This window comes from Pleuronectes platessa, chromosome 10, assembly GCF_947347685.1.
Source record: "Pleuronectes platessa chromosome 10, fPlePla1.1, whole genome shotgun sequence".
Lineage (NCBI taxonomy): Eukaryota > Metazoa > Chordata > Actinopteri > Pleuronectiformes > Pleuronectidae > Pleuronectes > Pleuronectes platessa.
In genome coordinates, this window is record NC_070635.1 from 16,606,537 (window position 1) to 16,633,192 (window position 26,656).

Genomic DNA, 26,656 nt, shown 5'->3' on the forward strand with positions numbered 1-26,656 from the left:
TAGTGAGGGTGACAGCTTCATTCTGTTATTTCTCTCAGTCTTTCCATTCATACAAACAATTGGTTAATCCGAACAAAAGACTAAAACTTAAGCTTTAATGATATTTTGAGACATATTTTCACAGGAATTTTAGTCTAATGTAAATACACTGGGTAGATTTACAGGTACCTTCACAATAATGAATGATGCAACCTATTTTTTCAATCAATGATCATTTAAAAGAGACACACACGAAACAGTCGGTTGTGTAAATTAGCCACAAGCAGCCTCGGACAGAACGGAAACTGTGGTGTGATCTCTGATCTATTTTAGTGAGCGCGATGGCCCTCGCCGCCCTCTCATCCCTGCAGCTGCTCAAAATGGGATTCATGTGAGTTTGTGAGTCACCATCCAAGGGGAGAGGGAGTGCACGGATGAGAGAGGGTGAGGAAGGAGGAGAGAGCAACAAGCAAGCATCACACAGGGGAGGTGGGGGCTGGTGTGTGTGTGTGTTTGTGTGTCTGTGAGTGAGTCATAAAGCCTGACTGGTCGGGGTGGTGATCCTTAAGGTGCTATTTCTGGAGTTGCCATTAATTCTGTCTTACATCCTCCGCTGCCGGCCCCTCACTCTGTGTGTGCGTGTGTGTGTGTGTTTGTGTGTGTGTTACATGGAAAAAAAAGGTTAAAAACATAAGGAAATATTAGAATAAACTACAAAAAATATATCCTTTTTTTTTTTTTTTAATGAAGTTGGCAGTATAATTATCTATAAAGTATGATAATAAAAAAACATAAAGGTTTTACACTGACCATGTGTGATGAGCATTCAACTTAACGAAACAGTTTCTATGTCTAACCGGTGCTAACCTTTAGCAGTCAGGATCAGTCGGACACACAATGAATCACGTTATTATTGAACACTGCAAACTCCTGCGACCGCAGTGGGTGAACACTGTCAACGTTCCTTAATGAAAGTCTCCGTATTGCACAAGGGTTACTCAGCTCTGTAATATCATGTCATGTCGAGAGCAACATGATATAATACATATGTGTACATACCTGAGGTGGATCAGGACGAGGCTAAAGAAAAGGTACGTTGAGATTCTTGTCTGCACACAGGACTTTAAGCTTTAGTACCGAAGACCAGATATGTCGAGTTGCCATTTAGGGCTTTAAATAGTGAATTAATGAAGCCAAGGCCGATCAGGTCCTTAAAGAGACTAACCCCTTTTCAATAAATTATGTCAAAACTCTTATGACACTTATTAAGTCTTTATGACCTGAATCCAAGGGTTTAAGAGTGGAGGCACCGATCTGTCTGATAAAAAAACAAAAAACAAACAACAACTAGGTTTGTGTAGAAACTGCAGAAATGGAATAGATTCCGTGTGTTCAGTGCTGGAAGCAGACATCTGCCGTCCTTGTTTTTAGGTTGTGTTAGGTTTACAGTGTTTAGGTGAATTAAAAGAGTTATCTGACCCTACTATTCTACTCCTCTGCTGCTATTTCCTTTTCATTCAAAGCAACAGATGCAGATACTTTCTCCAGAATCAATATGGAGAGTAATGACTCTTCTGAATCTACTTTAAATTCAAAAGTAAGAGCAAATGGTTACAGTGAGTGAAGCTGTCCCTAAAAATAACGAGTAAAGATAACCCTGCCGTCACCGTAGTAAACATAAATACCTTTATACTATAATAAAGTACAACTTGACCATTACTCTTGAGTTTTCTTCACATTTTTTAATACATACAGTGTTGTTTTTATGATGACTCATCAAGCAGACCTGAGAGGATTGAGAGGCACGAATAAATAAAGCAACGTGGTTTTAATTTCCTTATTTATTTATTTGGTAGAAGAAAATAAATACAAATAAAGTGGAACAAAATGGAACAGCTTTATAAATTAGACTTCCCAGCTACACTCCTTATCACATAACCTATAAAGCTTTACATTCAGACACATGCAGAATCACATACAGCTCGTTGTACTTATTTAAAAAGCTCCGGTGCACTGGGACAAAAACACCATACATACAAAAAAATAACATATTGAAACAAGCAGCTAACAGAATTATACCTGTGAGTAAACTTATATTATTGGATTTAAAAATGTAATGATAATATGTATATTTAAATTTCCATGCATCCCTCACTACCGTGCTCACAGTGTAAAGCAGCTCAGAAGTTCGCAGCACTTGTAAATGGAAAATAAAAGTATATTATTAGAGTTTGTATTTGTTGTTTATCTCTTTCAGACATGGATAAATGAATAGTTAGTTATGAGTAAAACCGTTTACCTGAATTTTCTTAAACTATATTTCACTGTCAGCATTTGAAGGATTATATTGCTCTGTGATGTCAAATCATTCTCTTTTCAGGGCGACTTCTACAAGGGCCATCTAGTAAATATATCTGCAGTCATGTCGTTCTTTGCCTTCCGTGCATTTTCTTTTTTACACACTGTAAAACATTGCTTCGCATCTTCAGCACCGCTCAACCCAATCAACTTTCACTTTTTCTCCTTCTTTTCTAATCCTCCTCCTTCTCTTTCCTCCTCTTCCTTCTTTTCATCACCCTCTCCTGTCTCTCCGTTTGCTGCCGTATCCTTGGGTCCGGCTGAATTTGTGTCCTCTGTGTCCAGCTCCAATTCGCTCTCCAGCTCGTCATCTTCTGCCCCCCCGACCTCTCCGTTCTCCTTCCTCTCCTCTTTCCCTGACCCTTTGGTGGCCTCCTCTTTTGTCTCGCTCACATCTTCCTCCTGGTTACTGTTGCCACTGCTGCTTTGGTCGTTATCGCCATCTTTTGTCTCGTTATCTGACTGAGTCTTCTCTGGGTCGCTGTCGTTCTTCGTCGCCTTCTGTTCCTCCTCTACGTCTACATCATTATTCTCGTCCTCACTGTTTTTCTCCCCCTCTTCGCTGACTTTATCTTGCTTCTCCTCTTCTGCGTGTTTGCCCTGCTCGTCCTTTTCACCCTCAGAAGATGCATGACTTCCATCCTCTTTCTCTGCACTGTCCTGGCTCTTATCACTGTTGCTACCGCTGGACCTCTGCTCCTCAGCCTTAACCTCCTCCTTGTTCTCAACCTCCTCCTTGCTCTCAACCTCCTCCTTGTTCTCGACCTCCTCCTTGCTCTCGACCTCCTCCTTGCTCTCGACCTCCTCCTTGCTCTCGACCTCCTCCTTGCTCTCGACCTCCTCCTTGTTCTCGACCTCCTCCTTGCTCTCGACCTCCTCCTTGCTATCAACCTCCTCCTTGCTCTCGACCTCCTCCTTGCTCTCGACCTCCTCTGCCGCTTTTTCTTTTACCTCGTCCTCTTTCTCTTCAGGTTCTGCTGTTGCTTCCTCCTCTTTTTCACTTGGCTCTACATCTCCCTTCTTCTCTTCATCCCCCTCTCTTTCACCGTTTGTCTCCTGGTTTTCCTCCTGATCTGCTTTGCTGGCAGAAGCATCCTCTTCTTCTTCTTCTTCTTCTTCTTTGGTGATCTCAGCAGCAGCTTCCTCCTGCTCTTCTGACTTTTCGCTGTTCTCCTCTGCAGCTTCTGAATCTTCGTCTGGAGGTTTCTGCTCTTCTGACTTTTCGCTATTCTCCTCTGCAGCTATTGAATCATCATCTGCAGGTTTCTGTAATGAAATAATACCATGGAAACAATTTATAGCTATCAACACAGGTATGCAAATGGTATAATTAGATTGCGTGACAATAATTATTCCTGTGACCCACACTCTCCTGGAGGAGTGACAGCACTAGAGTCATGAGCTCTTACAAATCAAGTGTTTCTCCCTGAAAGCCTGCTAATGGAATGTCAATCAAGGCACAACAAGTAGTGGAGGAATAAGAAAGACATGTGTCCCATGGTCTATTAACCAATGAGTATTAATTGATTTCATCAAATAACAATTATATAATTTTCTGCTTAAACATTAATGGGTGATGTTAGTATTATTTATTCCCAATTCCAAACTTTTAAATATTAGTCCCCTAAATGTGCCTGATGTTTTTTATCAAGACCCATTAATCATTTTAAGAGAAGGATGTGACAATGTGGAAAAGTGCCCTCTGTATCCCATCTCTAAAAAGAACACCTGGATCTGCCCCCTGATCCAGATGTCCACCACGATTTAATGGATCCTTCCCTGACCTTCATCGCATCCATCAGCAAAGTTTCTGTCCGGTTGTGTTTTTGCAAACAAACAAATGCAGATGAAAACATAACCTCCTTGATAATACTTTTTTTTATCAAGGCTCAGGCTATTTACTGCTGGTATAAATCCGCAATCATAACAAGATATAAACAACATCCAGGCCCCTTCAAACCAAATGTACACCTGGCTCCAGTCTATCTTCATAAAGACGTCATTACTGATCCGTGCAATAGTCTATCGTGTGCACTGCTCTCTGCTTTTACCTCTTCAGCCGGCTGCTCTTGAGGGGCTTTGTCATCAGTGTTTCCATCATCAGCCTTTGATTCCTGGTCATCTGGGAATAGGAGGAGAACACAGACTCACTGAGCATGGCAAACAACTGAGGCTGATTTAGAAAAAAAAAAAAAATCAAAGCAGGTTAAGAACAAGTATAGAACATGTGGAAAAACCATGGGTTTCCTCATCCTAATGTGTGATATTGAGTTTTGTACGGGCTTGTTAGGTGGAATATAAGTTGAAGATGAGTGATAAGTGTCATCCTAGTGTAAATATGAGAGTATTTATTCATCTCACACGGGCATAGGTAGACTTGTCGAGGCCAAATCAGACAAAACAGAGGCTGAAAGGTCATAGGTGGATGTACAGCTCCGCAAAGATATGAATAATCATTCAATATTTGAGAGAAATCCACGGAATTAAATTAAGCGGAATTAAAAAAATGAAAAACCGGCTACATGCTGGTGAGTTGTGATTAATTCAATGCCGGCCTTGTTATGTGAAAACCTTCATCAGTTGGATTTATGTGCTGACGACTTTCCAGGACCCTAAACCCTGAATTCCTCAATCACAGCCCATTACATCATTTCAGGAATCCATAAAGCCCTCCTCCTATAAATAAGGGAGCTTTTATTCACCACGCAGTAAGTGACTTGTTGGAATTATACAGCTTCTATTCAGCAGCTGGTTTTTTCCCCCCAGGTTTGAACAAATACAGCACAAGAGTGACACCTGGTGGTCAGAGGGGGAAGCAACCAATACATTTTTTCAGGCAAGTAAACAACTTGCCCAGACAAAGGATGTGTCTGGTGTTGTTTTCATAAGGTGGAGGTTGTTGTACCTTAGAGAACCTACTGCTCTTATTACCTCACACACACACAGACAAGATGGATTAAAGAGATTCCAGGGCTGATGTTTATCTTCAGGATCTTAGATTTAACACAAAGGGAGGATGGAACCTGCATTTTCTTGTTTAGTTTGAAGAAATGCTTGGTTTCCTTCGCTGAAGTTTCGATTATTCTTTTCACCGACAGTGCAAGCCACAGACTGTATAAAGTGCTTGGAGCTGGCTGCGTACAGCAGCACAAAAAGACAAGAAAAACATAGACGCACAATGAGCCTTTATAACAACCGCCAGATTAGTTTCAGCTATGGAAAAATATCCTCCGGTGGCCCCCTGGGGAAACACCTGTCACCATTTGCAGTCTAAACAATTACAAAGTGATAGTGAGACTCCTGCTGTTTAAATGAAGGCATCACACAAACCCAACAGCAGCCGCACACACTCGTTTCTATTGGAGCGCTCAGCCCAGCGAGGCAGGTTTGTTGGAGTGCAAAATTAATAAGGGGGATTTTCAGTTTTCATGTGAGCATGTGCATCGGAGGCCTTTGGAATAATTAACCCTAAACATCATAAGAGGAATACAACTATACGCTCTGATAAACAACATAATTACACACTTGTTTTTGAAACACAGGATGAGATAGAAATTTCCAATCAGAAATAAGCGGCAAAAGAGAGGTGGAGAAAAACAAAAACCAAAGAACAGTGTAATTAATGTCCTTAATATTAGTTAAAGAAGAAAAATGACTCAGGTAGAGATTAGAGGAGTTTATGGAGACATTTAATGCATTTCAAATGCAAAACTGATTGAAGTTTAGCTATTGTGGGAGATGAAACGTTATGGTAATAATAACGGACTTCTTTAAGAATATTTTATGGAAATCGGCTGCATTCATTAACGGCGATGGCTGAACGACTGAGCGTAAGCAGTGGATGATCCGCCGCGACTCTAAACATCTTAACGTGATTTGAGGATGAGGCACGGGCTCATGAAAATGCTAAATCAAATTAAACACAACATTTAGAACATCCCCTCCCCGCTCCTCATTAAATCCAGTACATTTGGGTTGTGACTTTGGAGTTGCCCGGACAGTTGTGTGTATTTGTGTCAGTGCGCAAGTTAGTTTTTTTTTCTGTCATAATCAGACAGAAATTACACCCCCCCCCCCCCCACACACACACACACATACACACACATTCCTACATTCACTTACATTGGCGCACAAACAGCGGCGGAGCACACCCCCATTTCAGAGGTAGTGCAACATCTCATCCATCAGCGAGAGGTAAAACAAGGATGCAACTGTAAGCGGGTATAATTACTCACATAAATGGCTCTCGCTGCCATTCTTATGAAAGGTAGAGTTATAAATGAGTGGTGTTGCGGAGCAGGGCAATAAAACACAACTGGAGATGAAGTGATAGCAGCGAGTAAATAATAACAACCTCCCACGCCTCAACTAGCCAACTACTGTATGTCTCTATTTACACACACACAACAGACACACACACACAAACACACACACACACACACACACACACACACACACACACACACACACACACACACACACACACACATACAGGATTTAAGTTTTAGGATACTGCCTTGTGCATAAAACCGAGAAAGAAACACTCCGCAATAACACAATGGAACATTTCACTGATCTCTGCTTCCACCTGATGTGCACATTCACTTCTCATAAAGACACTGACACGCTGGGGGGGACACCTGAGAGCAATTGACACCAGGTAATATGATGTAGATACTATTCCATGAAATATGTAAGGATTACATTAATAGACTTAATTAATAAAACACACGACGCAACCCTCTGCGGTTCCCTGAGAGCTCTGGACATCAACAACTATCACAGACTATTTCCTGGCACCGCTGTTAGCAAACAGGCACATGCTCCCCTTTTATTCTGCAGGATGTGAGAGATTGTTACCAATCATCTCCTGTTTACAGAAGTTGAAGTGACGTGTTGTATATTCCATCACCATTTTGTTTATGAATACGCAATTCTAACAGCAAATAAGAAAGTGCAGGGTTTTTGTTGTCGTCCAACGTTGAAGTGCAGTGAGCAGCAGTGCCGAGCAGAGACTTGTGAGGTCCAATATCCTGTTTAAAAGCTTCCACACTCCTCCAGGAAGCATTAATGTGCACAAACCACACAGAGCATTCAAGTCCTTGACTCCACAGGAAATCTGAGGCAGACGAGTTCAAGAACGTGTTGTTTTTTTTTTCATCGCAAAATTGAACCGTGAAAAGATTCACTGAGGGTGTGTGGTTCTTTTTAAATGGCTGTGAAGTCGCTGCACTGGAGAGGAACCAGCCTAAATACCTATAAACAAACCATTGATCCGAGTTAGTTGTTAATCTGTCACGTAACTTTTCAAGTGTGGAGACATTATTATAATCGAGGTTTGAGTTGACTGAAATGTTAGAATAAAAAATATCAAGCCATAGAGAAATATTGGAATTACTCAATTTTGTATATATTTTACTTACTGCACTATTTATTAGGAAATCACCTGACAAAAAACACTTTATTCGACATTTAATGTGCAAAAATCTACTGATCACCCATCATCCACTGTGTAGGTTAATCACAGTTGGCTGTTTAGCCAGTGTAGTCCATGAGAGGAGAGGAATGCTGAATGAAATCACCCGTCTGTCACCACAGCCTGATGGGAACCACTGTTGTTGCTCCATCCCTTTTGTAGTCAACAGGCACGATGAGACACTCAGAGCATTATCACCTCTGACAGGCGGACATCTGCCTAACAAGCACTGGAAAGACATGTTCCTGGAAATGCTGTGGATGTCATGGTCAATAGTACGCGTGTTTGTGTGTGTTTGTGTGTGTGTATGTGTGTGTGTGTGTGTGTGTTTTAGAGGTTGCCGCGCAAAATAAACCCAAGGCTGTAATACACAGTGTGTTTATGCCTATAAACCAAAGCCTGGAAAAACTGACACATCCACAACAAGCCTCCACAGTGTTAAATACACACTCACTACTTAATGTACCTAAATCATTCCACACAACTATCACCATAAAGCACACCATATTGCTTGCGTACTGTATATACAGTCTGATTTACCCCAGTCAGCACATGCCTGAGTTATGGCGGAGTGTAAAACAACATGGGTACTAACTCCGAATGGTAATTAGGAAATGTTGCCACTCAGCAAGCGTCCTCCAGTCACTGACCAGGGTCCTGTTAAAAGGTTTAATGACTGTGTGGCCGACTCCCGTCACAGAGGTTCGCTTTATAGTGATGCTGCACAGAGAAGCCACTGCAGCTGCCTCAAATCTGATGACTGGACTGTTTGCTTCTTCATCTGTTTCTGTTTCTCTCTGTCTTTCTCTCATGCAAACACACAGTAAACTCTCATGTAAAGCATAGGTTTATAAGGTCGACGAGCTACAGTCAGGGTGTCAGGAGAATCATAAGCCTCAGGGTTGAAGTGATGTTCCCATACTGCTGATTAAAAGTCATGATATTTGATTTTACTTATTTTATTGGATCCCCATTAGAAGCACATGGGTGTGCCTCTGGTCTTCATGGGGTCCGCAACATGGCATATAAAGTGCAGACAACTTCAAATTAAAAATATACAGCTACTGCTACTACTTGTTTTTTCTTTCCTGCCTCTTGTTTTCACAGCCTGGCATCACCAGACCCATTTGACCAATTTCCTTTGAAAATGGTTTTAAAAACTCTCAGTTGATTTTCCATGTTAAAGGTTATCAATGGTAACGATGGAGAGACTGCTTCTCCCTCCATTATCTATACTGCTTTTCCTTTGAAAGACGCAGGGGAGTTGGAGCCAATCCCAGCTGACAATGGACAAAAGGCGGGGTTCACCCTGGACAGGTGGGCAGCATATCACAGGGCTGACATACAGAGACACACAACCATTCACTCTCACATTCACATCTACAGGAAGTGTACAGTCTCCAATGAACCTAACCCAAACTGGACTGCCTTTGGACTGCGGGAGGAAACCGCACCACCATGCTAGCCCAAAGCAAATCAGAATAAAGAAAATGATAACTTGGCACAATGCAACGTACAACGTGCTGAGAAGAGCTGTGATGGTTAAACACTGACATTCAGTTGTTTTAATACAGTTGCAACAGACCCCTCAACAGAAGTCAACAGACCCTTCAACGTTAGCTACGTTAGCTACAGACGAATTCTGACTGCTGATGAAACTGCTTCAGTGGTGTCATCATATTAAACCTGCTTTAGATTTATGGCTTTGGAAATGTGGGCAGGCCCATCTTCAAGAGCAAATAAACACAAGCTGATTAGTTTGGTTTCCAGGCAACTCATTTCCTGAAGCTTACCTTAAAAAGCAATTAGCAAAATAGGACTTAAATATCATAAGGTATAAAAAATACTGTATATATATATATATATACACATATATTTTTTAATATCTTGTATGCACCAAACCAGATACACAAGTCCTGTACAGTGTTCCCTGTACTCTATCAAATTGATTATATAAAGTATTTCCAGTGAACCACATCCTTTACATCAAGGCATAAAAAGATACCGTACATTATTTCCAGCAGTCTAGAAAAGGCCTCCTGTGTGAAGCCCTCTGCTTAAAGGGCTTTGACACTAAATCAGAGCAAAGCTGTGCCTCTCAGTGCTGCAGTCGGACAGGCCCAGTCATATTTCTACAGTTTATGGATTTCGTTAAACATTTCAATAATTCAAGGCGTTGGTCTCAATCACTCGTCTCACAGGTTCCTGAAACGTTGCCAGCCAGTATCTACATTACGTACATGAAGGCTTAAATCGAAATGGCTTCTGTCTATTCAGTGGAATACGAAACAGATTTTGAATTTAATTCTTCTCTCTTCTAAAAAAAACACACCAACAAAAAAAACATGACAGCTGCTCTTTAATGTATTTACGTACCCGCAGCTATTCAATTAATAATCAATTAACCCAGTAGCATTTGTTATGGTTGAATAATCAATCATTAAACCAAGTTAGACTGATAATTCCGGTTCTGTAAAGGTCTCGGTGAAATATTTCTCATTGATTGAAATTCGGGAAATTGCACATCCTTTGTTACATGTGCTCATGTTCTCTTTGACCCACGTGTTTGTACTAGAGCCGTCAAATTATGTAAAAAAGAACAACATTCACTCTGTGTGTCAAAGTTGTTTCAGTAGCCGTTGCTCAGATCACAGCTTCACTTCAGCTGCACGTCTAGCAGCTCAACCTCAGAAAAGAAAACCTCCTGAAACATGCAAAGCGGGCTCCGTGAGAAGTGACAGACGTTAGGAGAAATGTGGGTCGGTGAAAGTGGCACACGTTACCCCTGCGTTAGACTTTGTATGTCATCGGCGGCACAGTTGTATGTCGCAGCCGAAACACTTGTTAACAGATTAACGTGGCAGATTAGCACAGCTCCCCTGCTCTTTAATCCGCTAATCCTGCATCAAAGGGTCATGAAGAACCTGTTTCTGTCGTATAGTGGAAAAAAGGGGGGGGGGGGAGATGAAAGTAGACGGAGAACGAAAGAGGGAAAGATGGTCATGTTGTCTGGGATGTGGCATATGGGCTTGTGCACAAATAATATAAGCAAAAAATCAACACTCACACACACACGACTACTTTAAAAACACTTCTCGCACTTTCTAAGAACTTGGCAAGGGAGGGGAAAAAAAACTTTCTCTAAATGTTGCCATCTCTCATCCTCCGCCGCTTAGCCTCTTTTTGACACAGGCACACGATTTAAGACACACAGCCTCTTTGTGTACATGTCTCCTGTCTCCCAAGGCTGTTTTGAACCCTATTTCACGCTGACAGGCTTTATAGAAACATATGCTAACAGGGCTAATTCCTCACGGCAGCATCAAATGTTATGACACCAGAGGCAGGAGGTTGATCTGGCTGTATGTCTTGTATATATGCAGACACACACACACACACACACACACACACAAGAAGGGTTGACACAGTGCACAGCGCTCACATATGTAACAACCTTCACTCCTTTCGCAATCATCTTGCAAATAAAGGCAAGAATCTTTCCTTTTACGTTTTGGAAATACGTTTTTTTTTCTGTCTTTTTGAAAATATCCCAACTTAATTGACTGTGAATCGAAGCCCCTTCAATGGACATAATGGGGACCGACTGCTGCAGTATTCAAACAACAGGCTATTCAGAACCCGAGGTTTTGAGATTTTGAGTGAGGTGGACGCCCTTGAGGATTCAATGCTAAACTTAACTAATAATGGATACCGATTTTGGGCTGTTCCACACGTTTGCCGAGATCGCTTGAATATTCATCCATTGGAAAAACTTTTTTAAAAGCAGCACCTGTTGTCGTACACTGTATTGATTCTGTTGAATTCACTCCATTGGGATGATAGTTTGCTTATATTGACAGATTCTGATCATTTTCTGATTCCTGTCCTTGTCTTCTCACGTCTGGACGACTGCAATGCACTGTTTACACCCCCCCCCCCCCCCCCCCCCCCCAGGCAATTCAAGGCCTCAGCTAGTGGAAAACGCTGCCGTTCACATTTTAAAGCCAAGCATAGGGCCCATATCTCCCCTTTATTGGCTGCCAGTTAAATTTCTGAATTATTTTAAGAATCTTTTAATAACTTTTATAGGTCAGCACGGTGGGATCACCGGTTATATTTCAGGACTGACGCTGTTGTAGGTTTAAGGTGGAGACCGGTACCAGACTTTTGCTATCAGGGCCCAGAGGCTCTGGAACTCGGTGGCTGAGGAAATTAGTGCCAACACATTACCAGTTTTTAAATAATCGCTAAAAACATCTTTATAGAAAAGCTTTTTTTTTTACAGGAATGGTAGATTTTAACTGGGTTTAAAGGATCTTATTTGCTTTTAGTACTTTATCATCTAAAGTCATCTTTCATATTTTTGAGTTGACTTGTTTTGTACTTTGTTGTTTTATTCCTATGCATTCTCTGAAGCTCTTAAATAACTATAAAAAAGCCTATGGTAGTGTGCCCCCCGTGTGCATGCCTAAGTCATATACGAGTTCACAGAAATCAGTGAACGGACCCCCCCCCCCTCCTCTTGTCCATACCTTCCTGCCTGTCCTTCACTTCTTGATGTACAAGGCACTTTTGTTGATTTCCGAGCAGCAATTTGGCTGAAGCAAAGGGCAGAGACAAGTAAAATTCTGCTTTGATTACTCTAAATGGAGAGATTATCCAAGTGAAAGGCAATTATCCCAACCCCATCCATACCTCGTCCCTACAGTATATCCCTGTGCCTTTCTTTACTCCCAGCAATTGTGCTTTACCATTTCAGACCATTCATTATATTCACCTTTTGTTTCCACCTGTGCTTCTTTTTTTTCCCTTCTCCTCTGCGTCCTCGTAATGTTCTCCTCCCCTCAGCGTCTCAACCTTTCCTTCCCTCTTCTTTAACCTTCTCTTTAATCATCCCTTCTCTTTGGCTCCTGTCTCCCCCTCATCTTTCCAGACCTCTTTCCTTCCACGTTTTATTCTGCTCCCTTTCTTCCCATTCCTGCCGGTCTCTTCTCTCATTTCCTCTCCCCTCCCTTCTCAAGGGCCCCATTAAACTGAACTGATCACAAAGGCCCTTTAGGAAAAAGGAACGTTGATAAACATTCTATTTTGAGGTTAGCAACAGCTGCTAATTGGTTACAAACTGAACATAAGCAACACAACTGAATGTGTTTTTTGGAAGAGAATCTAACACAAGAGAATCTAACATTGGCCAGACCGGACCAGTAATCCACCGACTAACTCCACCCACCGTCTGCGTCTGTCTCTGTGTGGAACAGATGTCTCTTGAACCCTTCGTCCTATCGGCTTCACATTTGACATGTGAATCGTAAATTGTCAGAGAAAGTGCAGTGCCAGGTGTGGTGCAATTTGGACACACAGTATTCAGTATTTATAAAGTATAATTAGTATTGAATATACAAGCCACCAGCGCTCTGTAGCAGTCAGCGTGTGTGAGTTGAACATGTCTTCTTCTACGTCCTCGAATAAACTACAGCATGTTTGACCAATTGGGTCAAACCGAGGGTCAAAATTACAACAGATAAAACTGATAGGCCATATTTGATTCATTGAACAACATTCATAGAATCACATGCTGTATGTCAATGTCTTCAAAGTAAAAGCACCATGTTGGTTTGCATTTATTTTGAAAAGTGGTGAAGTTAGGATTGTCACAGATTGTCACTACACACGTAAACAGTAATAAAGTAAACAAATTTAGGAAAGACTTTGACAATCCAATCTTCACTGCAGATAAACCAGGTGGGATGAACACAAAGTTGTCTTACTTCACTCTGCATCATAAACTGTAAAAAGCGCTGCACACAACGCCCAGCGCATAAACAATAAAAATGTTGACAGTTTGAGGTAGAATCACTAATGACAAGGGATAATTGTAAAGTAGCACGAGAGCAGTCACACAGGACCATTCTAATCAGGCAGGTTTAGAACGGGCACTGCACTAAACTACTTTAAAAAAGGAGCTGATACAAGAGTATGACTCTGTTGTGTGAAGCGGACAACAGGCAATATGTCTTGTAGGTTAAGTCCTTTAAGCCAAATGTCTTTGTGATAGTAAGTTCAAATTCATTCCATGACCTTTGCTGCATGACTTGCCACAATGCCTCCCCCTTGTCTCTGCTGTCACTAACCGCTGTGTTCACTCTAATGAAGCAGAAAAGTCAGAGGCTTTACAATACACCAGACAGAAACCGCTGTAGTCATCCTCCGACTGGCTCCCAGCAGCTGATAGACAGTGAATAATGGGGACTGGTGTACCGGCACACATACACACCCACGCACACACACACACAAAAACGAACCTGGCTGTCACAACAGAGTCAGCGCAGAACAGCGGGCGAATCTCAAGTTACTGGGTCACTCTGTCTCATTTGTCTTTTTGTCTTCTTCTTCTCTCTTTCTCTCTCGTAGCTCTCTTTACATCTATCTCCCCTCTCTCACAATTACATTTATAATGACATAACACTATTGAAATAAAAATTTTGTTTTTGGTCCAATGTTCCATCGCGCCAGGGATCAGAAGTGTGGGTTACATACTGTGTTCTTTCCACACTACCTGCAAGTCAGCCAACTTTTCTTTGGCTGAGATCTTTCCTGGCAGCAGATCGGGGATGTGTTTACCTCATACCAAAACCGGGCAGGATTTCCCCGAGGGGAGAATAACACTGAAAACATGGCGGCTCTACTGTGAATCACTAAATAGAGTTGATCAGAACGCCACGATCCTACTTTGAAGCTGAAGTATACAAACAAGACCAAAACACACTACCTGCCCTTGGAATGCTGAGGGGAATAAAACCAATTTAGTACAAAGCAGCTAGGATATTAGCTCATACTTTAAGAAAGATAAATGGACAAATAACAACTAAGCATATATATACTTTATATAGAAAAAGCAATGAACAAAAAAAGAGCTATGAAACCTACGATACCGTAAACGAAGTCTGTTCAGCACCATGGACAGAGACAGAATGACGGCCAAAAAGAGATTTAAAGCCAAGAGATGAAACAAGGAGCAAAAGTCAAATATGGGCTCCTTGTGAACATGACAGCTTTTACACAAAAATACTTTATAGGTCAAACAGTGGAGAGTGCATGAGAATGTGATATGCTCTCTCTAAGCCGTTCAAACGATCTTGTCTGATGCCTGATCTTGTTTTCCGAGCTGTCTGTCTGTTAATTCAATCTCTGGTCAATGTCGCCCAAGGGGAGCAATAACTATACGTCGTTTTCTGTGCTTATAACATGACATGCCGCAAAGTCTGATGTACGGAGGATAATTGAGGGTGACATGATGTATTTTCGACGCACACTCACAGCACACACAGACAAAGATTCCTTGAACCTCTTGTTTTTGATGCAACCTGCCAGCTCCCCTGAACCACAGACACAGTCCCCCACGCTCCTTTAGGATTCTGCCGTCAACTCTCCTGCCAGAGGAGAAAGGAGGCCACATCTATCACGAGCTGCGCGATGATGTAATGTGGTCCGCACAGCAGCAGGACTTTCAAAAAGGTCAGCTGCAATCTGCAGAAAATATAACTCCCTTCTCCTATAGAGTTTGCATCAAACAATTACCTCTCCCCTTGTTATTGTAATGGTGTACAATACAAACACCATTCACAGATAATGTATGTTTTGCTCCTGTAGCAGCCGAATGGCAGGAGGAGTACAAGTGGCAAATAAGCACAAAAGTAAAGAGTTTTCAGCTGGATGTGAAAACACATTGATCACAAGCCCAGAAGGTGACGTAATGTGTTTCTTGCAATAGTGGGTAATGTCATCATACAAGACCTACTTTCAATAGTTCCGACTGGAGTTTGTGCAGAGCAACAGCGCCACTATGTGGGCGTTTAAGAAGACAGCAGGTTACATAAGATTTGAAAGAGCATGCATTACATCATGTCTCTATAGTTTCTAATCCTGTCGGTTCTACAGCCCTGTTTGGGCCGCATGCTTTGGGAATTATTTATGACAAAAGACAATTCAGACATACAGACATTATAACCGGGAAGCAAATTACTTCAGTGTGTGTCAGTGTCATGTTGTTGTTGTTGTTGTGTTGCAGGGAAAATGCTTTTTTTTAAGCCTTACACTCATCTTCTGAAATTGCATGAGCACATGCAATCACACTTGTATGCACACGCCCACCTTGATATTCAATTCATCATGGATTCATAAACAGCCATGCACCCGCAGACACACACAGGCACACACACACACACGCACACACATGCACCCGCACACGCACACACACGCAGACACGCACACACATGCACCTGCACAAACGCACACACATGTACGCACACACACTCATTGATCTCTTTATAGTTGTGAGGACACTTGATTTTTTAAATGTCAGCACATCACATCCAAGCCTATTTCATCCTTCTGTGTGGTGACTGTAAAGAGCTGCAGAAAATACAAGTAATCGTTAGGAAGGATTTCTGTATTGATATGGAATATAATTGTATTGTGAATATATATTTGTCAGCTAATTAAACAAGAGAGCTTTACAGAAATGCACCAGTGCAGTTGCATTGTGTTTTGTCTGTCATCTATTTGTTATTTTCCTCTAATTTCTGTCTATTATGAGCTATGATGTCATTTCCTGATATCTCCCATGCCTATACGGCTCGTTCACTATGCGCTTCTGTCACCCTGATGACGTCAGCGTACTTCAACACAAAGGTGCTTTTTTTTTTCTTTCCCATGCATCCACACTAAAATGGTTTAAAATAAAAAATGTCCACAGCAAGGATGCCTTGGTTTCCTTTCTTTCGCATTAAAATGTCACACCCCTACAACAGAGAGCAGCTTATGGATTATTTGTTTCATATATTCTTCCAAAGAGACGAATTTCTGTTTTTGCTTATCTATCCCAGTGTTTTTTTGTTCAACGACTCTGCATACACTGAACCAAATAAAAACACAGAGTAATTTCTCCTGACATCTGACTCTGAATGAGTCTAAACACATCTTGTGTCATTCCTCTTCACATTCTTTTATACGATCTTAACTTACCGTGGTCAGAGACGGTGAGGGTCATGCTCTGTCCGCTCCTCTTCTTCCTGAGAGAGAGGAGTCTGGCTTGAGAGATTTCTCTGACGATGGACGACAGGTGTTCCTTGTTGTTTCCATTGTGGCCTGGAGGGGACGCCTTGAAGTCTCCATCTCCACTATCACTGCACCGGACTACGGACTTGCTCTGGGAAAAGTGGAAGTCTAGTCAGTTGATGAATGACCAATAAAGAGTTATGTATATTATGGAAATTAAACAGCGGCTGCACAAAATATCAGGAGCCACCTCCCTTTGAGATTAAAAGGTTTTCTGGTTAATGTTTCTACATCTGTTTATGTAAAACTCTTGAGTGAGGCGTTTACAAATCTGAACTGGCCAGAGCTGGGGAAGTGTGTTTCTATCTTTCTTTTCAACCCCTCATCATCTGAAAACAGTTAACTCTGGCCTTGTTTGTGAACTACAGCTCGCACCCCCTTAAAAAAATGTGTGAGGGAAAATCGCTCATTTTAAAAGGTTTTGTTAATGATCTAAATAATCTCTGCAAAATGAAAAGAGTTCTTACGTTTCCATTTTGCTTGGAGAATCTGTAGATAGGTGGGAGAGTGTAAGCTTTCACTCTGTGGACAAAACAGAAAAAACATATGTGACTTAGTCAAATTCCTCTTTACGACACAGAATCATGAACACATGCACCTTAAGTCAGCCTCATAAATACCAGTACAAATATAATTGAAAATAAAAATTAAGGGGCTGAATGATAATTGTAAGGTTTAAGCATTAAGTAATGTCTAATATTTGATTGACCTGAAATATGGAAAAAACCTATTAAATAATGTTTGTTTTTGACTCAACACGTGCCTGAAAACAGAAAACATTTCAAATTTGTCCATTTAAAAAAAGCAATTTATAGGCACTTGGTTTTTCTGCTCACATGCAAATTATTCATGTTGAAAATAATATTTGGAGCTGAGGGACTTTAGCTTGCAGGAGATTTGAAAGAGGACATTAACCCAGGAGGAGTAATTAGCTGCCGCACTGGAACACATGTAAACACAAACTGAACGGTCTCCACGAACCATCTCTCCAAACCATTCATTCGTCCTCTCCATACTTTTCATTAGTAACAGTAATTAGCAATTATATCGGAACACATAATCACACACACACAGCTAGTGTCCTGTTGAATCTACTAACTGTCAAAAAATGTCAAGCTTTACATCAGTTTGTGAAATAAGAACATTTTTAATTTCTGTATTGCAGGATAGGTGTGGGTGCAGTTAGTGTAAGGATGGAAAAGATATTATAAATTCTACTCCTATAAAAGAAAACAATATTATGGTGTTATTTGTCAATGTATGAGAGAAAAAAAATATGAAACAACCAACAATATCCTATAAAATGACGCCTTTTATCATCAATATTGTTCTGTAAAGGCAAATAACACAATGCAAAAGTTTGATGAATTCACGACTTTTTTTGCATTTTTCTAAATCTCCTGTGGTGCTCACCCATTCACCCTCCTGGTCCCTCTTGGCTTGCTGAAGAGTAGGTCACTGTACGGCAGCTTCTTAAACCTGTCTCTTCCTACAGCCACATACAGCTGACCGCTCTCCAGCTGACTCCCTTCAGTCACCTGGTGGCCTTCGTAGGTGAAGAGACTACAACACAAACACACAAACACCAGATTTACACCTAGTTCTTCGTGATCTTGATCATAAGAGAGTACAGGTGTAAATGTAATCAGGTTAAAAACATGTATAGATACAAAGTGAAAATGAAACACATTTTACTGGCAGGTGAGTCAGAGAGTCAAAAGCCCCCTCATGTATGTTTGTACCAGTACCAATACTGTACGTGTGTGTAAGGTTATTTTTAAAAGTCTATGTTAGCATAAATGACTGGAAGCAGTAAAAAAAAAAAGTGTATTTTTCATTTATATGTAAATTTATGCAGCAAGGTGATGGAAAATCTAATGAGATCATCCGCTATAAGGGAGGAACATGTGGTGTAGGTCTGAAGCTTGTGTCGTGTAGTGTTCTTGATTTATTATGTTAAGAAGACGACATTACATCCTCATGTAGAGCGATGTCTGGTGGAGGCTACCTTCGAACACCCCCCAGGACTTTCAGACCCATCTTCTCTGTGATCGTCTCTAATATCCGTTCAAACTGGCCCAGCATCCTCTGGTGGATCAGCAGCCTCACTGCAGGGTTCAGCACGTCGCCATTGGCTACCACGCTACGGGAAGAAAGTGACAGTGAGGGATTTCCATGGTGACGGTATCCCTCTGAGCTCATGTGTCAGAAATCAGCAGTCGATGACATTATCTTCCACTTCGTTCAAAGACAATGGCAGCTCCGTTATTGTGTCTAATACAGTGGTGGAGGATGTATTCACAATGTACTCAATTAAAAGTACCACATGAAGTTTTCTACTTGAGTGAAAGTAAGTAAATACTAGCTTTAAAATACAGTTCAAGTATTAAAAGTAAAAGTAATAAAAGATTGTGGCCTATTCCCTAATGCAACGGTCGACTTTATTAGTAGCTGGGGTTACTGTTAGTTCGCTTTAGCACAAAAATAATACAGACTTTGTCATGTTAATTCAAAAAGCTGCAGATGATGCTAACAAAAACATATTGTCATTCTAAATCATGGCCAAGTCGCAACAGTGACCTCTTCTGAATTAATTCCAGGTTGATGCATTGTAAAAATGCTGATGAGTCAAAGCAAAAGGAAAAAGTATCCCAAAATAAATCTACTTGAGCAAAGAATAGATACAGGAAATAGTTACTTAATGAATTACATGTACTTTGTGACATCATACCACTGTGTATATACAGTATAAAGAAGTAAATCTAATATAATGTGGTAAAATGGCGTTAAATTGGGGACTTTAACTCACAATATTGTACATGGCTCCTTGATGGGTTTCAGGAATCGAGCCGACACAATGATTCGAGTCGGTGGCAGCGGTTTGGCCTGGAACAGAGGGATGAGACAGATTTAAACATGTTGTGAACCCAGGAGTGATTTGCAAGTTTGTTGGTACATCAGTGAGTTACAGTTGGGATTTAGGGACAGCCTCAGTTTCCCAGCGGAGGCTCAGGAGAACAGACCTGTCTAAATAAAGCACCATGTGTGCGTCCTCTAGAGGCAGCGGTGCTTGGAGAACCAGAGCCAACATGGGTGGTGGGAGTCTGATGGAGCAACATGTGTTTATTAGACAACGTCAAGTATCTTCTAATTAACTTTTTTCTTTAAATCCATCCACATTTTAAAAGAGTTCTCTGCTTTTTTTCTGTGGAATTTTTTTGTTAAAGTTACAAAAAAACAATCTTGTTTGACATCAAACCCTTTCATCCGAAAAGCCGAAGAGAAAGAGCTTTTGTAGTCTCTGGAATAATCTGTCTTTAATCGCTGTGACGATTAAAAGCACGATCCCCTCTCTAACCCTTTGAGGTGGCGAGGTCGCAGAGAGCGAGCTCCGCAGGTCCTGTCCCATAGCACCTGGTAACACACTGTGACTCTAAGACTGAGATTTGAATCCTGTGAGAGAAAGAGATAAGAGAGCAGGCGCATTAAAAGTCCTCTGGGATCTGTGAGTGCACCCTGGTAACAGAGGTTTAGGCCACAAGTGGATTTGAAAAAATAATAAAGTGCTGTAAAGGGAAAGGCTCTCTGTGCACCATATTTCAGGCTAAAGACTACAAAATAACATGCATCATAAAACATTACAGTGTATTTTAATTTACATAATTGCTGAAATTATCAAAATTCCCTAATTTGCTTGTCATTAAAAATGCAATTGCTCTTCCATTCTGATAATTTGCCTTTCACGTCTGCTACAGAGAGCAGCTGGTAACCAGTCCAATCAGTCTCTAGGGAGCAAATATAAATACTAGATTTGATGTTTTTCCACGGGCAATGATTCGTTTTACATCGTGTGGCCTTTTAACAGCGAAGAAAAAGCCCACTCAGCTTTTTTTTGTGTCGATCCATCACTTAGAGCTGTTAACAGTGATCTTACATGGCTTTATAAGTCAACTGACTATTGCACTTTTAATAGGAAAGCAAGAAAACATCTTATACATCTTGTACAGTTGATAAACTTCCCATTCCATCCGCTGGATTCTATGTACAGAGAGTAGATGCAAGATTCAGCTAAATCAGGGCACTTCATTTCAGGCTTTGGGCGCTCGTACAGCACATACGCCTGCTGAGGCTAACAACCGATCTCGCCAAGTTCAAGAAGTGAAATAAAACAAATATCCTAACCCTTTTATTCAGGTCGATTCCAAAATTGAACTTCTTTGAGTCGTCCCCTCCCTTCCATGACATTTCATTGAAATTGGTTAAGTAGTTTATGAGTAATCCTGCTAACTAACAAAGAAATGGCAATGAAAACACCAGAGTGACACTATTATGTAAACCTCCGCCAAGGCTGACCAGTGTCCTTGTGAAACCATTTTTAAATAAAGTAAATCCTGAGAGCAATTTGGATCTGTGCAAAACACAAAATGTCAGTTCCCTAAAAATGCTTGACTATATTCATCAAGAATTTATTTGGGGAGGAATCAAGAAAAACCATCCAAACCCACAAATGATTGGGATCTGCTCTGACTCATAACACATCCTTTTCATCCAGTAGTTTTTGCATAATCCTGCTTACTAATAAACAAACATAACCTCCTTGGTGAAAGTAATCAACATCATATGAAAACCAAATGCAAAAGTAAATGTTTAAGGAGAGATAAACAACAAATTCAGATCTACTATGTGGAACAAAAAAAAAAGATGCTGAGGATAAGAGTCAGATGCAAAACGAGTCATCATAGACTTCATTAATCCAACCTACAATTGCTCCGAAAATCAATAGGACAAAGAACCCTAACTTGCCGAGCGTCCAGCACCGCCAAGAGTTCTCATCATTAATCGACACAATCAGCCAGATCAAGTGCGGTAGTGAGGAGGCCCTTGAGAACTAGATTGGTTCTTTTACTGCTCGCCAATCACAGCAGCAACAACAGCCCCTTCAGGTTTTCGGTTATGACAAAAAAGCTTTTTGCCAGCAAGTGATAAGACTGAATCAGAGGGTAGAGAGAGGCAGGGCTCACACACAGGAAACACCTCTGAGGCTCTGACCACAAGACCAGGGACTAAAGTTTCTGTCTTATATTTAGTACCTAGGGTCCTCACAGAGACTTTGTGTGACCCATTGGTTGGAATGAGTGTTTCAGAATTGCTGTCCCTATAAACATGTGAGGGGAGTAAAAAAAGTTTAGCATATTAGGTGAAGTAGACGCATTGTTTCCTTCCACAGAATGAACTTCGTATTTAAAAAGAAAGACAAAAACATTCCGTCTCCTCAGGAAACAGGACCTGGACGAGCCCGGCTTTAAGCCGCCCTGGTCTTGGCTGCGACTTCACAGCTGGTGATAAAAGATGCATTCAAAGGAGGGATGATTATGATCCATAAATCAATAATTCATGGCCACTGAGACAACAACATAGTGATTCTTTGCAGGGAACAAAGGGGGAGAAAAGCTCAACATAACACCATGCTTTCTAAGCCCTTCACACTGTGGGCGGCGGGGACGAGTGTGAAGGTGATGATGCCAAATCCTCATGTATCTTGCATTTAGGGGCAGTTTCAAATGTTGAAGGGTTGGATTGAGTAAGGATATTGTAACTGAAACCTGTCCTTGAAAACAGAGCCGCTGCTGAAAGGTTTCATTAATCTGCAAATCTCACTGACAATAATGTTCACACAACGCTTCTGTGATTAAGGTTTTCATTGTCATCATATCGACACCATAACATCACAGATTTCACACAACTGGAAATCAAGCAAAAACAAATCTTGAAGTTCCAGTGTGTGATTTTTTTATGAACATGTCTTCATTGGCTGAGGATCCACCAAACACTGTGACTGACAAGACAATTTAACATATGTAAACAGCTTCCATCTCAGCAGATTGTTCATATGGGTTCACAGATCATAGTTATGGGCACAGTGGCTCAGTCACCATGCTGCACAATGAAGTCCCTACTGATGCAAAGGGAACAAACAGAGCATGGTGAGCTCTGGCCACTGATTGCACCCATCATGAATTTACCTTTTCTGAGTAACTTTATGACAGAAATGAGTTTTTGAGGAATTGAGAGAAGATTAGCTGACTCACATGCATCGGAAGAGTCTGCAGCAACCTCCTCTTTCTAGATCCAATGTGGATGTAACTGCAGAAAGAAAACAAAAAGATAAGGAGAAGTGTGAACATGAAGCAAACATCTACAGCACCCAAATAGCAAAGTTACATTTAACATATAAGGAGTGTGTTTTTATTCATGTTTATATGTTATTTATCTTTTCTCAGTCATCAACGTGCCAGGGACTGAAGATGTTAATGACCCTGCATGGCTAATTTACAAGATGGACTTAAGTATGCATGATAACTAACGTACATGGCTCCTTTAAAACATACTAACAGAAAAATAAACATATTTAGTGCAACTAAATGCTTAGTTGGGGAATTAATGATTGAATTTATTGTATTATCTTCTGCATTGAAACTGATTCCTTTTAAGATCCAACACTTTTAAGTCTAAAGATATAATGTGGTATATATGCATTGAGTGGGACAGCAGTGCTATATATATTAAGCTCTATAAAAGTGAGGATATATATGAACCCAGTATCTTTCCCTGGATAGTTGGTGAATGTATACAAACATCGTGTCCCCAGAAATCCTTCCAACTCAGCTGCTTCACCACTGCTTTCTATGAATAACACGGCTGCCCAAATCTCATTACCTGCTGCATAAGTCCACCTTATTTAAGCCAGGCCAGAGGCAGCACACCTCTCTACAGGGCTGATCACATCATGCTTATCTCAGCGATGTGATTCTTATCCACTGGTGTAAAACTATTGAGTCACTTTAAGACCACGGTTGACAACATTGACCGTGGAACCCAGCGTGGGATACAGGAATATGCCTTTATAGCTTGAAGTTAGTATTACTTGGAACTACTTGTAATCTTAGCTGAGCAGGCAGGTAAGACCCGACATCCCCCACATTTATATTCAATATTAATATGCCGGTAAGGAGGCTAATGGATCAGTTTTTGCGCATAGTTGCAATATCCTCAAGACCTTGAGAAAAGCATCAAGTAGTATATCATTTATCACAATTGCACTGTAGTCTTACTCCAGCTTTTTGAACCTCTCCCTCCCGGCAGCGACGTACTGCTCCCCGCTCCGCAGGCTCTCCAGACAGTCCACCTTGTGGCCTCCTCTGGGCGTGTAGATGTTCCTCACCGCTCCGAACGGGGCCTGGATCCCGCCGGACACCTCTCTCAGCAACGTGTCGAAGTTGGACACCCTCTTTTGGTTAATCACTATCCGACGAGCATCGTAGTGCGGGTCACCGTTGCGGAACATGAAAACGTTCTTCACCACCGGCTGCGACAAAAAGTTGGGCTTCTCCGAGCCCATTGTTCGTGCGTAAAAAGCGACTTGAGGCGCGGCGGAGAGAGCGAGTGGGGGATCTTTGTTAAAACAAACTTGGGACCGGATGATACGGGCTGCAAGACAAAGGCTTACAGGCCATTGTAATTACATTAGAGCTGCTCCATGCCGGCCACACGTGCAGGGTTAAGTGGAGCTGAAGGCGGCACGCAAATGTTCAAGGAGTTGTTTTGCGCACAACAGCGTCCAGAGCCAAATGCTGCCCACAGGTTAAATGAGGCAGAGTAATCAAAACAGAACCACATGCACGTATGTAGACGTGATCCGACGTTGTACACGTCAACTATCCACAAGCTTCACAGAGTCTCAGGGCGCTGCACAGTTAAGTGTGCGGAGTTGTCCAGCCTCGCGTGCTCCTATCGGCGCCAAGTACGCGCAGCGGGTGACAGTGAGAGCCAGGCGGGTTCGTGCAGTTTCCCCACGATGCAGCCTGAGCGTCAGGAGAGCTCATGTGTTGGGATGTATCTATGGGAACACACCGCTGCTCTCTCCCCGATTACCACCGTCGTAATCAGCAGGCAGTCAATCATAATCTCAAGAGCAGAAGCAAATATCGGTTCAATTCAAAGCACATTGCGAGCGTGCAGGAAACGCAACTGTAAACATGCACGAGGAGCTCCGCGAGTGGAGAAAATTAAAAAAGTAAATCAAGCTGCAGCTCTTTGAACTGTAGGAAACTCTGCAGGAGCCACTGTACAAAGTTAATTGGGCATCAGGAGACCAATTGCAAACCACAGGCTCCCGGCGACACGCAGAACGTGGGACAAATAACATGTTTGTGTTGTGGAGGTGCTGCTCCACCACAGGGACACATGTTCTCTGCTTTTTGTACATTTGATTGTCAGGTGGTACGTTTCCTGCTGACCCAATTAGAAGCACCTGCAATAGGATTTAAAACGTGATGGGCATGAACAGAAGTCTATTAGCAGAATTTAGAGTTATGTTTGATCCAAAGTATTGAGCGTAAATGCATATACAGTATGTTTTGTACATATAAAGATGCTTACCAACAAAATCTTCATTATCATATCATTTAACAATGTTGCCTACAAAGATGCATAACTGCATTTGTTCAGTCCAACTATATTGTCATTTGGATGCACTTCCCTCTTGAAGCCAATTGGTGGTGTGGTGTATATGGTCTGGATTACAATTATAGCCACAGACAGTGTTGTGCATGAACAAGTTCAAAAGAACGCGTTCATTGAACACGTTCGTTTTTTATGAGAACGATTTACTGAACGCAACTCAATGACAAATAATGAATCTGAACGGTGAACACGTTCATATTGTCTGAGGTCTGGCTAAAACGGGAATGTTTTCTTTCTCCTGAGGAGGGACGCTGTCTAACACGCTGGGTTTACACCTGACCCCATAGCCACATGCCGCGCCGCAGGCGCCAAGGAAAGCCAAGCGCCTCCTATCCACCCCCCTGCATAGAATGAACACACACACGATAATTTGTCGATCTTCTTATAGTGCTTAGTTCCTCTGGGAATCAGCAGGCGGTGTGGACTAGTCAGCAAAGTGCTCGTTCTTCAGCAAGTAGGTCCGGGTTCGATCCCTAGTCTTGCCATCTTCAAGTTGGCAAAATACTGATCTCTTATAAATGGCAGGATTTATTCTATTAATTAAAAAAAAAATTAAACTGCTTGCGCAATTCCTGCGCAATGGGCTTCTGTGCAGGAGGTGCCATTGGGCTTCTGCGCAGGATGTGCGCAATGGGCTTCTGCGCATGAGGTGCGCATTGGGCTTCTGTGCAGGAGGTGCACAGTGGGCCTCTGCGCAGGAGGTGCGCAGTGCTACTACGGTGCGTCCCCGGGGTTAGAGGATGATGGTGTGACGTTAATGTATTGTTTTACATTGCATGTGTCAAGTCATGATAAATCAGTCTCTTGTGCCGCCCTCTCGGCATTTTGCTCTCAGGGCAACCGCATATGTCGCCTGTACCAGGAGCCGCCCCTGATTGAACGGGTTACATTCAACAAGCGGAGAAAGCAGAATCGCGGGCTGACCAGCACTGAGAAGTGCGCGTCCGGTGTTAACAGCCAGGCGACTCACTTTCCACCTTTAAACTATGAAATGAACTGAACTATGAACTAGTTGAGTTTTTAAAGGGTGAACTATGAAAGTGATCTATTCATGTTTACTTGTATGAACTGAACTTTGAACTATTTCATAAGAGGTGTGAACGTGCACAACACTGACCACAGATAATAATTATACATAGGAATAAAAATACTGAATGCTTATATCGTATTAAATGTACTTATTATGCCACAACATCACGTCGA

General features: G+C 41.7%; 1 protein-coding gene across 1 annotated transcript; it reads right to left on the reverse strand.

Annotated features, from left to right (window-relative positions):
- Positions 1–1,742: 1,742 nt before the first annotated feature.
- Positions 1,743–24,329, reverse strand: LOC128449295 (doublecortin domain-containing protein 2-like). Its single transcript, XM_053432372.1, has 11 exons — positions 24,043–24,329; positions 23,020–23,074; positions 19,740–19,816; positions 18,939–19,073; positions 18,344–18,493; positions 17,398–17,452; positions 16,838–17,021; positions 4,389–4,459; positions 3,289–3,603; positions 2,556–3,096; positions 1,743–1,765 (listed from the first exon to the last, which is right to left on the reverse strand). Exons 1-11 carry the CDS (start codon positions 24,327–24,329, stop codon positions 1,743–1,745), a joined length of 1,893 nt encoding a protein of 630 aa, XP_053288347.1.
- Between the last annotated feature and the right edge of the window lie 2,327 nt (positions 24,330–26,656).

What these genes read in the sequence shown, in the direction of transcription:
- LOC128449295 (XM_053432372.1), bottom strand. Translation starts at nt 24,329, where the DNA reads ATGGGCTCGGAGAAGCCCAACTTTTTGTCGCAGCCGGTGGTGAAGAAC. An exon ending in AAGGAGCCATGTACAATATT is followed by an intron (nt 19,074 to 19,739) that starts GTGAGTTAAAGT and finishes TTCTTCCCGTAG; the next exon opens with CGTGGTAGCCAATGGCGACG. An exon ending in GTCCTGGGGGGTGTTCGAAG is followed by an intron (nt 18,494 to 18,938) that starts GTAGCCTCCACC and finishes TTTGTGTTGTAG; the next exon opens with TCTCTTCACCTACGAAGGCC.